The sequence below is a fragment of the Coregonus lavaretus genome (assembly GCF_964263955.1).
Source record: "Coregonus lavaretus genome assembly, chromosome: 17".
NCBI classification, from domain to species: Eukaryota; Metazoa; Chordata; class Actinopteri; order Salmoniformes; family Salmonidae; genus Coregonus; species Coregonus lavaretus.
The window spans coordinates 28,432,289-28,450,197 of record NC_140004.1 but is presented as its reverse complement, the minus strand read 5'-3'; the positions used below and the strand labels follow the sequence as shown (position 1 = coordinate 28,450,197).

At 43.3% G+C, this 17,909-nt stretch overlaps 1 protein-coding gene across 2 annotated transcripts in view; it reads right to left on the bottom strand.

Moving 5' to 3' along the window:
* LOC311145120 (septin-2) overlaps positions 1 to 17,909 on the bottom strand; it is a 44,844-nt gene that overhangs the window by 21,803 nt on the left and 5,132 nt on the right. For both annotated transcript variants that reach the window (XR_014614562.1, XM_084181312.1), the window contains exons 2-7: positions 9,493 to 9,544; positions 6,145 to 6,244; positions 5,781 to 5,867; positions 4,937 to 5,060; positions 550 to 684; positions 306 to 423 (exon numbers count right to left, since the gene is read on the bottom strand). Coding sequence is in view for 1 of the 2 variants with exons in the window: in XM_084181312.1 (XP_084037438.1) it covers positions 306 to 423; positions 550 to 684; positions 4,937 to 5,060; positions 5,781 to 5,867; positions 6,145 to 6,244; positions 9,493 to 9,519 (591 nt within the window). In the remaining variant the exon portion in view is untranslated. The remainder of the gene's footprint in view (positions 1 to 305; positions 424 to 549; positions 685 to 4,936; positions 5,061 to 5,780; positions 5,868 to 6,144; positions 6,245 to 9,492; positions 9,545 to 17,909) is intronic.

Below are 17,909 nucleotides of genomic sequence, written 5' to 3'. Positions count from 1 at the left end.
AGGCCAGATGTGTGCGTATTCACACACAATCACGATGTCCGACTTGGATAGCTGCCTCTGATTATTATTCTATAATCTACGTTCTGATGACAGTACCATATGGCTCAGGACACAAACAAGAACAGCTAGTGATGCTGATGCAGCTCACAACATCCAGGCAACAGCCTCATCTCACATTCCACTGGTTCTATCATGATCTTAGTGACTATGTTTTTACACCAGTATTTAAAAAGAGATTTTAACGTAAGGGAATGAGGGAAAACTATTGAATATGTGGTGTACTTATACGTGTGTGCCCCACTCACCCTCCTTTTAAGGCGGTCTCTCTCTTTCAGTGTGAGTGTGTCAGCCTTAGCGATGACAGGGACGATGTTGACCTTGCTGTGAATGGCCTTCATGAACTCCACATCCAGAGGCTTCAGACTGGACAGATACAGGGACAGGTAGAAATATAATACAGATAAATATAAAGTGATTATGTTCCCACTACCCAGTCTAAATAGTGGTAAGAAGTAGCTGTGTGTGTGTGTGTGTGTGTGTGTGTGTTACCCGTGTCCAAAAGGAGAGATGAAGTAGAAGCAGCAGTGGACTCTGTTGTCTACGATGTGCCTGCGGTTTAGGCCACTCTCGTCATGAAGGTAACGCTCAAACTGGTTATCAATGTACTGGATGATAGTCTTAAAGCTGAGGACACACACACACACACAAACAAAACACACACACAAAAATCAAACACAAACCGACCAGAGACATTGTGTGAACTTGAAGACCACCTCCAGAAATAGATTGTGGGTCTTTGTAGCCTTGGCAGTATATACACTGTATATACTTTAAATATTCACAAAGTGGGTGCAACTCAAAAGCCTAAACTTGCTTTTTCTCCTCACCTTTCCTACTTCATCTGCACTGATATGAAAACCAGCGATAACAGACAGCAACATGGAGGAAAGTAGACCAGAAAAAGAAGCCATTTCAGATTATTGAGATGTAGCCTATCTCTGTCATCTGACCTGCTTTCTCTGATTACTTCCTGCAGTGCCACTAGGCGTGGTCACATGGTCATTAGCTACAGCTTACCCCCCAAACAGAAGTAACATCAACACAAAGTCTGCTTCCCAAATGGCACCCTATTCCCTGTATAGTGCACTACTCTGGTCAAAAGTAGTGCACTATATAGGGAATAGGGTGCCATTTGGGATGTAGATTACCTCTGACCTATATTCACATCACCTAGTTGGACCCAGGCAGTGTTGGGGTTCATTCCGTATCAACTCCAGACAACTCAAGCCACTACTGTGAAAAAATGCCTTGTCCAATTGAACTGAGATTAATTGAAATGGAATGATCCCAACTCTGGATCTTAGCATATCACCTGCTACTGTTGCCCCTTTGTTGTCACTGACGCCACCGAGCTGCTAACCTGCTCTATTGCACTCAACCTAGCCCTTAGACCACTGCCAGTGGTAACAACCCTGGTTTCTATATCTATCTTTTTCTATCTTCATCTTTAACTCTGCATGGTTAGTAAAGGACCTGTAAGTAAGCATTTCTCTGTTAGTCTACACCTGTTGTTTACTAAGCATGTGACCATTTTTTGTTGTTTATTTGATTTCAACGTCCACTCAACCACAGGCACAAACACAGGCATGTCAGGACAATCAACAGGAAATGGAGCTGAGGGGAGGAGAGCGAGAGGTGGAGGGAGAGAGGGAGTGAGAGAGCCCACACAGCAGCTGAGGGGGCAAGGGAACGGGAAGAATCACTGCTCCTGCCATCATCAACTATTGTACACACACTCATACACACAGACATAGGTACAGTGAGGGAAAAAAGTATTTGATCCCCTGCTGATTTTGTACGTTTGCCCACTGACAAAGAAATGATCAATCTATACTTTTAATGGTAGGTTTATTTGAACAGTGAGAAACAGAATAACAACAACAAAAAATCCAGGAAAACGCATTTCAAACATGTTATAAATTGATTTGCATTTTAAATGAGGGAAATAAGTATTTGACCCCTCTGCAAAACATGACTTAGTACTTGGTGGCAAAACCCTTGTTGGCAATCACAGAGGTCAGACGTTTCTTGTAGTTGGCCACCAGGTTTGCACACAACTCAGGAGGGATTTTGTCCCACTCCTCTTTGCAGATCTTCTCCAAGTCATTAAGGTTTTGAGCCTGACATTTGGCAACTCGAACCTTCAGCTCCCTCCACAGATTTTCTATGGGATTAAGGTCTGGAGACTGGCTAGGCCACTCCAGGACCTTAATGTGCTTCTTCTTGAGCCACTCCTTTGTTGCTTTGGCCATGTGTTTTGGGTCATTGTCATGCTGGAATACCCATCCACAACCCATTTTCAATGCCCTGGCTGAGGGAAGGAGGTTCTCACCCAAGATTTGACGGTACATGGCCCCGTCCATCGTCCCTTTGATGCGGTGAAGTTGTCCTGTCCCCTTAGCAGAAAAACACCCCCAAAGCATAATGTTTCTACCTCCATGTTTGATGGTGGGGATGGTGTTCTTGGGGTCATAGGCAGCATTCCTCCTCCTCCAAACACGGCGAGTTGAGTTGATGCCAAAGAGCTCGATTTTGGTCTCATCTGACCACCACACTTTCACCCAATTCTCCTCTGAATCATTCAGATGTTCATTGGCAAACTTCAGACGGGCCTGTATATGTGCTTTTTTGAGCAGGGGGACCTTGCGGGCGCTGCAGGATTTTAGTCCTTCACGGCGTAGTGTGTTACCAATTGTTTTCTTGGTGACTATGGGCCCAGCTGCCTTGAGATCATTGACAAGATCCTCCCGTGTAGTTCTGGGCTGATTCCTCACCGTTCTCATGATCATTGCAATTCCACGAGGTGAGATCTTGCATGGAGCCCCAGGTCGAGGGAGATTGACAGTGCTTTTGTGTTTCTTCCATTTGCGAATAATCGCACCAACTGTTGTCACCTTCTCACCAAGCTGCTTGCCGATGGTCTTGTAGCCCATTCCAGCCTTGTGTAGGTCTACAATCTTGTCCCTGACATCCTTGGCAAGCTCTTTGGTCTTGGCCATGGTGGAGAGTTTGGAATCTGATTGATTGATTGCTTCTGTGGACAGGTGTCTTTTATACAGGTAACAAGCTGAGATTAGGAGCACTCCCTTTAAGAGTGTGCTCCTAATCTCAGATTGTTACCTGTATAAAAGACACATGGGAGCCAGAAATCTTTCTGATTGAGAGGGGGTCAAATACTTATTTCCCTCATTAAAATGCAAATCAATTTATAACATTTTTGACATGCGTTCTTCTGGATTTTTTTTTTGTTATTCTGTCTCACTGTTCAAATAAACCTACCATTAAAATTATAGTCTAATAATTTCTTTGTCAGTGGGCAAACGTACAAAATCAGCAGGGGATTAAATACGTTTTTCCCTCACTGTATACCAATACACACACAGGGATTTTTCTGCCATTGAAATCCTTCAGCGGGCCGCCACCCCCCCTCCCCACCCCCTTATAATAGCAATCCAAAATTATCTCAGGTGTAACCAATCACCTTCAAAATCACACACCAAGTAAATTGGCCATGATTTTAGGATAAATTCAGCCGTTCCTGTAGCTTCCCTATGCTTGGTAGTGAATTGCAAAGCAAACACTCAACCATGGGCACCAAGGAGCTTTCAAAAGAACTCCGGGACAATGTTGTGGAAAGGCACAGATCAGGGGATGGGTAGAAAAATACACTAAATATACAAAAGTATGTGGACACCCCTTCAAATTAGTGGATTCAGCTATTTCAGCCACACCCGTTGCTGACAGGTGTATAAAATGAAGCACACAGCCATGCAATCTCCATATTTACATTTAAGTCATTTAGCAGACGCTCTTATCCAGAGCGACTTACAAATTGGTGCATTCAACTTAGACAAACATTGGCAGTAGAATGTCCTTACTGAAGAGCTCAGTGACTTTCAACAAGGCACCGTTATAGGATGCCAGCTTTCCAATAAGTCAGTTAGTCAAATGTCTGCCCTGCTAGAGCTGCCCCAGTCAACTGTAAGTGCTGTTATTGTTGTTTGGACACACCTACTCATTCAAGGGTTTTTCTTTATTTGTACTATTTTCTACATTGTAGAATAATAGTGAAGACATCAAAACTATGAAATAACACATATGGAATCATGTAGTAACCAGAAAAGTGTTAAACAAATCAAAATATATTTTAAATACCCACCCTTTGCCTTGCTGACAGCTTTGCACACTATTTTTCTCGATATCAAATCATTTCTGGGTAACAAAGCACCTTACTTTGATTGTTTTCAAAAAGAAACCAAAATGTCTTCTTAGGAAGAGCAATTTCTCAAGCAAGAATTTGGCTATGACTGTCTGGGAGTGGTCTGAGTGGGGAGGAGAAAACTGAAAACTAGCTGTTATTGGCAGAAATGTACTCTCTTTCTTATTGGTCTATTAACTAATTACTGCCTGGTGATGTCATCAGGCAGGCCAAAACTCCATCCCACCAAAGCAGGCTGAAATTTCAGGCAGTCTTTTCAAACAGCTCTTACACTAAAAGGGTATTATCATAATTTTCACAATTTCACAGTATTATTCCAACCTCATAGTGTGGAAATGTATATAAAACACAGAAAAATCACGTTTCTGACTGCACAGGGCCTTTAAATTCAGCAGCACTGACACAACGTCCGCACCCATTGCCACGCCCACCACCTAAGCGCCTTTTTGATCCAGAACAAACCCTGCACACACACACACAAACAGACAAAGGGGAGGAGGCTGAGGAAATGGCGAAAGGGCGAATGAAAGATTGGGAAGGAGAGGTAGGAAAGAGAGGGTGGAGGAGGAAGGTGAGAGGAAATTTGAGAGAAAGAGTAAAAGGGGATGGGAGTACAGGAGGGCAAACAAGTTGACTCCCCCCCCCCCATCCACCCACCAGTCCTGGCTGTTGATGGCGTCTCCATATCCGGGGGTGTCGACCACAGTAAGGCGGAGTTTCACACCCCTCTCCTCAATCTCCACCGTACTGGCTTCTATCTGCACCGTCCGCTCGATCTTCTCTACAGAGGGAGAGACAAAATAAATAATATTTAGTTGGGTGTAACACACTAGGTTAAGCTTAGAGGGATCCCGGGGGACACAGCATTATAATTAAGTAGTTTCATTACTTTTCAGATCAAAGCTTCTGTTCCTTGTGACTCTAAAGCCTGCCTAAGCCAAGCCTCTGGAAAAAATATCCAAGTTGAAAACAAACCCAGGCAGCCCCTAACCCCTTCTGCAGATCTTAAGCAGCTGGACAGGTGTAAGCACCCTTATGGAAAAAACACATGAATTTCACATGTGAACATGTAAAAAGTGTTCCAAAAACACAAGTTTTCATGTGATCACATATGATCTTATGTGAAGTTATAACATAACATGTGACAACATGTAAAGCAACATGTGATAACATGAAACTACACGTGAAAACGTAAGTGTTCCAAAAACAAGTTTTCACATGATTTCAAATCGTGTTTTTTTTGTACGATCAATATTGCCCAATGCTGAAGCCATTACAATACTGCTTACACCTATCCCATCCCTTCAGAACTACAAACACAAAAGCGGTAGGAGCTGGAGGTTGTTTTACAGACTGGCCAATAATCTAAGTCATGAGGAGGGGATGGGCCTTTGAAAGACTAATACAAACGATAATTCTTAACATTCCACTCCAGGCAATACTATACCGGAGACAGCAGAACAGACATTTCTCCATTATTAGTGAGTGAGTGTGAGTGTACCTGCGGCCCCAGGGATGTATCGCTCTGGGTAGAGGTCTGTCAGAAACAGGCTGTTGATCAGCGTAGACTTGCCCAAACCAGACTCTCCTGCAGAAATACGGACCGGGCCTGATCATTCTAGGATCTATACATCTACAAGGTTGCGTCCCAAATGGCACCCTATTCCGTATATTGTGCACTACTTTTGACCAGGGCCTAGGGCTCTGGTCAAAAGTAGTGCACTATATAGGGAATACGATGCCATCTTGGACACAGCCCTCAACTATACAACAGCATTCTGGCACAAAATAACTACTGTGTAGGTGAGCTTCTCTTGAATTCTCCTGAATTGAATCGACATAGTTGTAGAATAGGTCATACTCACCAACAACCATGAGGGTGAACTCAAATCCCTTCTTCACTGACTTCCTGTGCACCTGGTTGGGTAGGTTGGCAAAACCCACATATCCTGCCGCCTCGGGGAACTGACAAACACATGGTTATAACGATAATGCATTATAACTCAGTAGGATTTGCATTGGAAGAAGTGTCTTAAATTGTTTCGCTTCCCTCCCACTCTGTGTAGTAGAATGGCGCTGGAGGGAATAGCGTCCGTTTTGCAGGCTACTGACAAATTGTTTCTTTTAGTATTTTTTTGTACATAATGTTGCCGCCATCGTTTCCTATGACCGAAAAGAGCTTCTGGACATCAGAACAGCTATCACTAACCTCAATTTGGACGAGGACTTCTACTTCAATGAGTAGGAAGCGAAATACATTTATTATCCCAGACCAGGCCCAAATCCCCAACCTCGAAGGAGGAGGAGACGGCGCTATAGAGGCCGGCGTGCGGGATACCTGATAAGACGCTTCTACCCTCCGTTCTATTGGCAAACGTGCAATCACTGGAGAATAAACTGGATGAGCTCCGTTCAAGACTATCCTATCAACGTGATCTGAAGAACTGTAATATCCGATGTTTCTCAGAGTCGTGGCTGAACAAGGACATGGTAAATATAAATCTAGCTGGTTTTTCTATACGTAGACCATACTACTTACCAAGAGAGTTTATCTATATTTACCAGCACAAACCGATGATCGCACTAAGACCGCACTCAACGAGCTGTATAGGGCCATAAGCAAACAAGAAAACCATCACCCAGAGGCGGCACTCCTAGAAATCAATTTTACCTCATTTCTACCAGCTTGTCGCCTGTGCAACTAGAGGCAAAAAAACTCTAGATCACCTTTACTCCACACACAGAGACACATAAAATGCTCTCCCTCGCCCTCCATTTGGCAAATCTGACCATAACTTAATTCTCTTGATTCCTGCTTACAAGCAAAAACTCAAACAGGAAGTACCAGTGACACGCTCAATACGGAAGCGGTCCGATGAAACTGATGCTAAGCTACAGGACTGTTTCGCTAGCGCAGACTGGAATATGTTCCGGGATTCATCCGATGGCATGGAGGACTTTACCACATCAGTCACCGGCTTCATTAATAAGTGCATCGATGACGACGTCCACACAGTGACTGTACGTAAATATCCCAACCAGAAGCCATGGATTACAGGCAACATCTAGGCTAGAGCTGCTGCTTTCAAGGAGCGGGACACTAATCCGGACGGTTATAAGAAATCCTGCTACACGCTCCAACAAATCATCAAACAGGCAAAGCGTCAATACTGGACCAAGATCGAATCCTACTACACCAGCTCTGACGCATTGTCGGATGTGGCAGGGCTTGTAAACTATCACGGATTACAGAGGGAAACCCAGCTGCGAGTCGTCCAGTGATGCAAATCTACCAGACGAGCTAAATATCTTCTATGCTTGCTAAACCATGCATGAGAGCACCAGCTGGTCCGGACAACTGCGTGATCAAGCTCTCCGTAGCTGATGTGAGTAAGACCTATAAAAAGGTTAACATTCACAGACAGATTACCAGGACGTGCACTGACCAGCTGGCAAGTGTCTTCACTGACATGTTCAACCTCTCCCTGACCCAGTCTGTAATACCTAGATGTTTCAAGCAGACCACCCTATTCCCTGTGCCCAAGAATGCCAAAGTAACCTTTCTAAATGACTATCGCACTGTAGCACTCACATCTGTAGCCATGAAATGCTTTGAAAGGCTGGTCATGGATCACATCAACACCGTCATCCCACACAAATGGACCCACACCAATTCGCATACTGCCCCAACAGAACCACAGACGATGCAATCTCTATTGTACCACCTGGACAAAAGGAACACCTACGTGAGAATGCTGTTCATTGACTACAGCTCAGCGTTCAACACCATAGTGCCCTCCAAGCTCATCATTAAACTAAGGACCCTGAGATGAAACACCTCTCTCTGCAACTGAATCCTGGACTTCCTGACTGGCTACCCCCAGGTGGTGAGGGTAGGCAACCACACATCCGTCACGCTAACCCTTAACACGGGGGCCCCTCAGGGTTGCGTGCCTTGTCCCCTCCTGTAATCCCACATCACCCACGACTGCGTGGCCGCACACAACTCCAACACCATCATTAGGTTTGCAGACGATATGACGGTGGTAGGCCTGATCACTGACGGCCTACAGGGAGGAGGTCAGAGACTTGGCAGCGTGGTGCCATGACAACAACCTTTCCCTCAACATCAGCAAGACAAAGGAGCTGATCATGGACTACAGGAAATGGCCCCCATCCACATCGACAGCGCTGTAGTGGAGCAGGGCGAGAGCTTCAAGTTCCTTGGTGTCCACATCACTAAGGAATTATCATGGTCCACACACCAACACAGTTGTGAAGAGGGCACGATAACGCCTCTTCCCCCTCAGGATGCAGAAAAGATTTGGCATGGGCCCTCAGATCCTCAAAACGTTCTACAGCTGCACCATTGAGAGCACCTTGACTGGCTGCATCACCGCTTGGTATGGCAACTGCTTGGCATCCGACCGCAAGGCTCTAGAGGGTGGTGCGTACAGCCCAGTACATCACCGGGGCCGAGCTCCCTGCCATCCAGGACCTCTATACCAGGTGGTGTCAGAGGAAGGCCCTAAAAATTGTCAAAGACTCCAGCCACCCACGTCATAGACTGTTCTCTCTGCTACCTCACGGCAAGTGGTACCGATGCACCAAGTCTGGAACCAACAGGACCCTGAACAGCTTCTACCACCAAGCCATAAGACTGCTAAATAGTTAAATAGTAAACCTATAACTACCCAGACTATCTGCATTTACCCTTTTTTGCACTAACTCTTTTGGCTCATCAGATGCGCTGCTGTTACTGTTTATTGTCCATCCTGTTTCCTAGTCACTTTATCCCTACCTGTATGTACATATCTACCTCAATTACCTTGTACCCCTGCACATCAACTCGGTACTGGTACCCCCGTGTATATAGCCAAGTTATCATTACTCATTGTGTATTTATTCCTTGTGTCATACATTTTCTATAATTTATTTGTTTTCTCTCTATGCATTTTTGGGAAAGGCCCTGTAAGTAAGCGTTTCACTGTTAGTCTACACCCGTTTTTTACGAAGCATGTGACAATATATCGCTCTCCTCCCTGACATTCTTCATCTCCAGCCTTTAGATGGCTGGTGTAAATTGAGATTAAATGGAGGAGAAAATCCTAAAAGCAATAAAGCTGCTGATGAAACAGCTGTTTATACAGGATGTCCTCTCTGAGTGCCTGGGTTAGGGCGTGTGCGTACTAAAGAATTAGGGGTACACTCACCTTCCCTTTCTCTGCAGACTGAGACATGGTTACTGCTGCTGGTCGCCTGAACCTGAAAACAAAATATAATGTAAGTCACTCAACACTAACATTAGCCTGGGTGCAAGTCTGTTTCTGCTTTAGTCAACTTGTTTTTGTTGTTGGCAAGGTAACAATGTAGCGTTGTTTAAGCAGAAGCAGACTGGCACCCAGGCTATCTTACCATCTCTGCTTTTGAGACAACAACTGTATAATCATTCACCACCAGGCCTACACTCATAAGTCTTACTATAGTACTACCATTAACATGCAGTAGTCACTCTCACCAGCATTCTGAATAATGACACTGACAGCATCCACACTAGGGCACTCTAAGCTTGCACTCACATCTAGTCACTCACCGAAATCCCCATTAACTCTGTATCACAGTCAACGGATGGAGCAGAAACAGGGCGGACAACAACTTGGTTCCCAGACCTCCACATTACAGTAAGGACCAGGTTTGTTTAGTTAGGCTCCTGCTGCTCTACTCTATGGCACTAGAGTAAGATGTCAAGCACAGCCAAAGACTACTGAACCCTGTTATGTAACTTTATTTCAAAAACACAAGAAAATAAAAGTAACAAAATATTTTTCAGGAGTGTGTCCCATATCTGACACTTTAATATTGTCTGGAATCCATTAAAGAGTGATGAAGATATATCTATTGCAGTGTTGTGTTCAAGACCAAGACCGAGACCATAAAAATGTGAGCCCAATTCAAGACCATGATTGTAATTTTGTCAAATCACCACCATAATAAGAGTTCAAAATGTCCAGTATTTCTGTGTTCATATTTCAGAACAACATATGGATTCTTTAGACATTCAGAATAGTGAAGAAATGCATGCTGAGGGAAAATAGAGCCACTCTACAAATTATTATTAACCCAAACACAGTGGGGAACAATGGGCCTTCTACGCCTTCAGAGAAGGACTAAGGATTCATAAAATACTGATTATAATAATATTATTATAATAATAATGATAGTTATATTATTATTTTCAATGATGTTCTGATTTAATCTCTTCAATTTCTGTTGGAAAGGGTTAACACTGAAGAGAAAGAAATATCAGTTTTTACTAAAACGTATGGAAACTTCTGCCTTCTTGAAGGCCAACAGCTCACTGCGCAATAGCGAGCAGTAGTTTTCCCATGGTTTAGCTAGCTAGCTTTTGTTGTTGGCTAGTTTGCAGCGGCTGCAGCAGGTGTCATCAAAGAGGATGCAGTTGCAATTTGTTAGCTTCTCCTGGTGAGTGGAACTGTGTTTATTATTGCAGGGTGCTTATTGCAGGGTGCTTGCTGTTAGCAATCTCTTTGAAAATAACTTGTGTGAAACATTGTTGCATTTAAAGTGGAACTGACAGTATTTTAGCAACATGAAATCGTATTACAATCTGTTCATATACACCCCCAGAAAGAATATGACACTTAAAAAAAAAATCTGACAAGCAACCACTTAGATATGGTCATTTTCACGTTTTCATAAATTCTTAGAACGTTTGGGAATTACGTAAACTAAGGCATTTGTGAAAATTCTATAGCAATATAGAGTGGGAAAGCGGCCGTGCGTTTGGACAATTAATAGACACTGCAGTAAATAAAACCGAATAAAAACATCTGTCTTGTCCAGGACCGGAGTCTACACAGACTAGTCAGAGCTATATCCAGTCAGAGCTACAGTAGGCCTTTATACAAACAAGCCATTTGCCACATGGGCCTGCCATCATTCACTTTTAACTTTACTGTGTGTTTGCAACAGTTGCAACAGCGCGACTTTCGATCATTAGAACGCATTAATTTGCCAAAAGCCAAAAAATACACCTGAATGTATTTCTGTAAATATGTAAACACCACGGGAGTCCTCTTACATTTGGGAACTTTACAGTCCTATTGATCAAACAACCATGAAAAAGTAGGCTCTCTCTCCCTCAGTTATGCACATCAACAACAATAAGATCAACAGCTAATGCTAGCCAGAGCAAGATTAGCTCAAATCTAACGAAGGAACATTAGATAAACCCTCTTAAACTTTTTCAGCTAGTTGGCCGTCAAAACTGCACTGATAAAACGATGGGGAATTGTAGCCTCCTCGTCCTTATGCAGCTTGCCTGCCAATGCATGCTTGTCACAACCAAGCTAACCAGCTAAAGTTGGCTAGCTTGCTAGCTAGCTACTTCCAGACACAAATGAGAAAACACCTCACTCTGACCATTTTACTCGCCGTAGCAGAGCTGGTTAGGCTGTTTACATGTAATCTCGAGAGTTTTTGACTAACTATTATTTTCTTTGCCTACGTTTACTGACACCGGTCATATTCAGCGGGTGTTGCGCGTTCGTAAATTCATCAGTTGTTCTGCGCTCTAGCACACTCAGACAAGAATGCTCTGAAATCGTAGTAGATAGCTAGAATGAATTTGCGAACGCAAGAGATATGCTAACTGGATAACAGTCGTTCAAGTTCTTGCTAGCTAACCAAATGATACATGCGTCTCTAGCTGTGTTTAGCCACCGAAAAACGATATGAGGGGAAAAAGTCAGTCACTCACCCACTCCTCCAATCGCATGACATGACATCCTCCTAGCAGTTAGCTAACGTTAGGCTCCGTGTTTTTAGCTTGCTACATAAATAAAATACAGTAGCCACGTTATGACTGACTTTTGTTCATTGCCCTTGCTAGTTTGATTGTATTGACATTCCCAGCATTAGTTACATTCGTCCGTTTTTGTCCAGAATACTGAGTCATTGAAACTGAAACAGTGCATCCCGAATGGAGGCAGCAAACAATGTATCAGGCAAGCTGTGATTTACAACCTGATAGCAATATTTTTTGGACTACCAAGAAATGTATTGGTGAATTATATTAATCATGCATTGAACTGCATCCATCTATTCTGCCAACAACGCCTTCGTGTACGTCATGGAACGTTGAATCAAATATAACCTATTTTTAAAACCTCTTGGTTTTGTAGCATAAAAACTGGGACTTTTACATTTTTTACTGATATTATGATTGTTTTTGTTTCATATCTGCAAAGTAGTTAAAATGCTGTCAGTTCCACTTTAAACTCTAGGTCACAAGTTACTTTGTGTGTACCTACTGGCTTATTATGTCAGAGTTTATGGACTGCTTATCCTTTAACATCATGCTGTGTGTGACTGCTGTCTTTCCATCGGCCCTATGCAGTGGTGTAGTGGTGCCTGGAGAAGTGGGTATACTAATTTTCCAAAAAGTTCCCAAACGGCCCACCCAGCGAAGGAAAGGCACCCTGTGTGAAAAATCCTATGCTTTCCAATGTTTTTTTTAATGAGTTTTCCTATAGATTTTTCAGATTTTCACTCTCAAAATCGTGATGGTCTAAGTCCACAATGCTTCAAACCACATCAATCTGATTGGGTAGGCTTGTCAGGGCCTGGCTTCCCAATGGGTGGGCCTCTGTCCATCCAGGCCCATCCATGTCTACGCCACTGATGCAAACAGTGCATGATGACAACTGCGCATCACAAATAGCCTACTTACCAACACTTGGGACTAAACTTTTTTAATACCTGGTTGCCTTAGTTAGCATTTACTCGTAGATATCATAAATTGAAATGTCTTTCCTACCCTACCGGCTACCGATGTCATTCTTCTGTGAGCTGCTCCATGTGACAACCAGTTGAGAGCTGTGTACTCTTGCTGCCTGCAGATTATATTCCGCTGAAGCTAGGATATGTGTGCGGAGCGCATGTGAATATATTTCACGTGATTTGCGATTGTGTAGGCTACTTTGTGCAGGATTTCTCTATTGTACTACCTAATTGATAAGTCGTATACGTCCACTTCACTACTTTGATACGCATCAGTAGAGATTAAGAAGTAAGTATACGCAATGCCCACTGAAAAAAAAGTGCGTATACCCTCCACTACACCAATGGCCCTATAGGTTCACCACTGCGCAAACATGTCTATAACAGATAAAGGCTGTTAAGATAATGTTTCAAAAAAGGAGTGTATATATTTGGCCCGGCGAAGCAGTTTTATCCGCTGACTGAATGGAAGCTGATAATTATGAGTTTTTTACTCAGCTGGTCTTTGGAAGAAATTACGAGTCCTCACTGTCAAGTCAAGACCAAGTACAAATGTATCCGACACCGAGACACTCAATATGTTGTCTCGAGACCGGACTCGAGACTGGAGTACTACAACACTGATCTATTGTGTATGGTGGCAGGACCTCATATCTCCGCAGCAGGCGGCGTGGCCAGACATCCCTCTCTGTTTCATCAAGCTCTCAGGAGAACAATGGCTGTTTATCACCCAGGTTCCTGAGGCCTTTCATACGGATCACCCCTCCGCCTGTGTAAGAGAGGGAACAAGAGCCCGCCCGCGGCCCCACCGGCCCACAATCACACACACTATCAGGGGCCGAAGCACAGAGGTGGTTAGGGTCAGTCAGTGGTATGCCGACGGACGGGACCCACAAGTCAACAGCTTGCGATATGGATCTTAGCAGGACATAGCAGGCAGCGCGGGGTGAGATGGGCTGCATCCGAGTGATAGCCTACATTTATTTCACAGCATTATTATTATTCATCTATTATCTATGGCAACATTCTGGGGCCTTCATACTGTACAAGTTACAATGCATTTATTGAATATGCGAAAGCAATTTTTGTGATACAGTATGTTTCTCATGTCTGTATTTTAAAAAACGATTTTACCCGCAACCAACTGAGTTTCCCCCCCCCCCACACACACACACAGTCTTGTACAACTAACCTTGTGGGGACACAAATTTCAGTCCCATTCAAAATCCTATTTTCCCTAACCTCTAACCCTTACCCTAAACATAACCCCAAAACCTAACCTTAACCCTAACACTAACCCTAGCTCCTAAACCTAACACTAATTCTAACCTTAACCCCCCTAGACATTGCATTTGACCTTGTGAGGACTAACAAAATGTTTGTTTGTTTACTATTCTTGTGGGGACTTCTGGTCCCCACAAATATAGTTAAACAAGTCCACACACACACATACTTACACACACACACACAGAGAGAAATGTGTTATTCCTGGACTGTCTCTGTGGGAACCAGCAGTAGATTAATTAAGCTGTTCCATTATCGCTGTGGTAATAACACAAAGGCAACACTACGGGAGATACAGGCAGGAGGCAGGCGGCAATAATACCCACTTAATAATACCCATTTAATCTGACTGGTTTCTGTGAGCAGTTATAAACACACACACACACACACACACACACACACACACACACACACACACACACAACCAGAAGGCCCGACCTGAGGGAGATTTAACAGTTTGGCGAAGAAGGAAAAATGGCACTTAAATTAAGCCAAAATCCTGGCATGTGAGGTTTACACTTGATTTATTAGCTAGAGGGGCTGTGGTGGCAGTGAATCTATACAGTGGGGGAAAAAAGTATTTAGTCAGCCACCAATTGTGCAAGTTCTCCCACTTAAAAAGATGAGAGAGGCCTGTAATTTTCATCATATGTACATGTCAACTATGACAGACAAATTAAGAAAAATAATCCAGAAAATCACATTGTAGGATTTTTTATGAATTTATTTGTAAATTATGGTGGAAAATAAGTATTTGGTCACCCACAAACAAGCAAGATTTCTGGCTCTCAAAGACCTGTAACTTCTTCTTTAAGAGGCTCCTCTGTCCTCCACTCGTTACCTGTATTAATGGCACCTGTTTGAACTTGTTATCAGTATAAAAGACACCTGTCCACAACCTCAAACAGTCACACTCCAAACTCCACTATGGCCAAGACCAAAGAGCTGTCAAAAGACACCAGAAACAAAATTGTAGACATACACCAGGCTGGGAAGACTGAATCTGCAATAGGTAAGCAGCTTGGTTTGAAGAAATCAACTGTGGGAGCAATTATTAGGAAATGGAAGACATACAAGACAACTGATAATCTCCCTCGATCTGGGGCTCCACGCAAGATCTCACCCCGTGGGGTCAAAATGATCACAAGAACGGTGAGCAAAAATCCCAGAACCACACGGGGGGACCTAGTGAATGACCTGCAGAGAGCTGGGACCAAAGTAACAAAGCCTACCATCAGTAACACACTACGCCGCCAGGGACTCAAATCCTGCAGTGCCAGACGTGTCCCCCTGCTTAAGCCAGTACATGTCCAGGCCCGTCTGAAGTTTGCTAGTGCATTTGGATGATCCAGAAGAGGATTGGGAGAATGTTATATGGTCAGATGAAACCAAAATATAACTTTTTGGTAAAAACTCAACTCGTCGTGTTTGGAGGACAAAGAATGCTGAGTTGCATCCAAAGAATACCATACCTACTGTGAAGCATGGGGGTGGAAACATCATGCTTTGGGGCTGTTTTTCTGCAAAGGGACCAGGACGACTGATCCGTGTAAAGGAAAGAATGAATGGGGCCATGTATCGTGAGATTTTGAGTGAAAACCTCCTTCCATCAGCAAGGGCATTGAAGATGAAACGTGGCTGGGTCTTTCAGCATGACAATGATCCCAAACACACCGCCCGGGCAACGAAGGAGTGGCTTCGTAAGAAGCATTTCAAGGTCCTGGAGTGGCCTAGCCAGTCTCCAGATATCAACCCCATAGAAAATCTTTGGAGGGAGTTGAAAGTCCGTGTTGCCCAGCGACAGCCCCAAAACATCACTGCTCTAGAGGAGTTCTGCATGGAGGAATGGGCCAAAATACCAGCAACAGTGTGTGAAAACCTTGTGAAGACTTACAGAAAACGTTTGACCTGTGTCATTGCCAACAAAGGGTATATAACAAAGTATTGAGAAACTTTTGTTATTGACCAAATACTTATTTTCCACCATAATTTGCAAATAAATTCATTAAAAATCCTACAATGTGATTTTCTGGAAAAAAAATTCTCATTTTGTCTGTCATAGTTGACGTGTACCTATGATGAAAATTACAGGCCTCTCTCATCTTTTTAAGTGGGAGAACTTGCACAATTGGTGGTTGACTAAATACTTTTTTCCCCCACTGTACACCTCACCAACTTGCCACACAGTAACTTAAAACAACAAATTTAAGCCATTCGTAATTATTGAGACCTATGCAAATCTATATAATTTGTTATTATTTTGAATTCTATTTTTGCTTAATTTGGTCTCTTGGTTAAGAACCTCTTCCTGAAATTGCAGCTACAGTCCACTCTGATTTGAGCTATTCTGTGACTGGGCAGCGAACTAATAAACTGAACGTGGCCTCATAAAAAGAAAGTTAGCAAACTGACATGTACACACATATACAGTAGGGGGTTTGAGGCTTGACTGTAATAAGTGGTCCTTTGGGGGTCACGAGGTGATGTGGGCAACAATAATAAAGCTGTTATACTCTGTTTCAGGAGCTCTCTACAAGCAATGAAAAGAAAAACCACAACAATGGGCGGAATGAGAAAGCCTTTCAAGCCAGCGGAAACCAGCAGGGCAGTTCATTACACAGACAGAGTACAGAGCACAGGATGGCCCTTTTATGATGATGGGGACAGAAGTGGAAATAGTCAAGCAACAGAAGGGTTTGATGGCAAAGCAAGAAAATGTTATCATAACATCACGTTTCACTATGCACAGGCCTAGCTACTGTATGACCAACATGGGATCACAGGGTTAAATGCAGAGCAATATAAATAGAATGTCAGGTTTGACTATCTATTTATGTTGTGAAATCATAAAACGATGCACTCCTACAATGCATAAACATCTCAGTACTGACCCTACTTCAATGATGCATAGGTAGCTCTAAGTTTAGCATCTGTGTCCATTACCAAATCACCAAAGTTCCTTAGAAAGACAAAGAAAACAGACCTCATAGCATAGCTTCATGACATCATTCTATGAGGTTAGAACTGGACTGTTCTATGGATGGACACAAATCCTCTTCCATACCACTGTCCATTTGCCAGTATTGAGGATTACAACATATCCTGTACAGTACAATTACTGAGAGCACCACTCTGGATCTCCACTTGGACATGTCAGTCTGATTCATGTAGTTATTCCGTTCGTGCCACACTACAAAACAAAAGGAAACGTCCCTCCTTGATGAGTGGTGTCAGATGGCTCCCCCTCATCCCTGTCCTTATGAGATAAGACTAGAGAAAGAGACACGGCTCACACTGAGGTTAATCAAATGGACCACAGCGATAGTCACTGTGTATAGGTCCTAAATGGCACCCTAATACCCATTAGCCCTGGTCAAAAGTAGTGCACTACAAAAGGGAATATGGTGCTATTTGGGAGGCAGTCTAGGTTTTTCAGGAGTAAGAGAAACTTGCCCCTTGACACTGATAAAACACCAGTTATGTTTCCCGATAATGGATAAGGTCAGGATTTGGAGAGGGTACACTGATCGTAGATTTGTTCTTA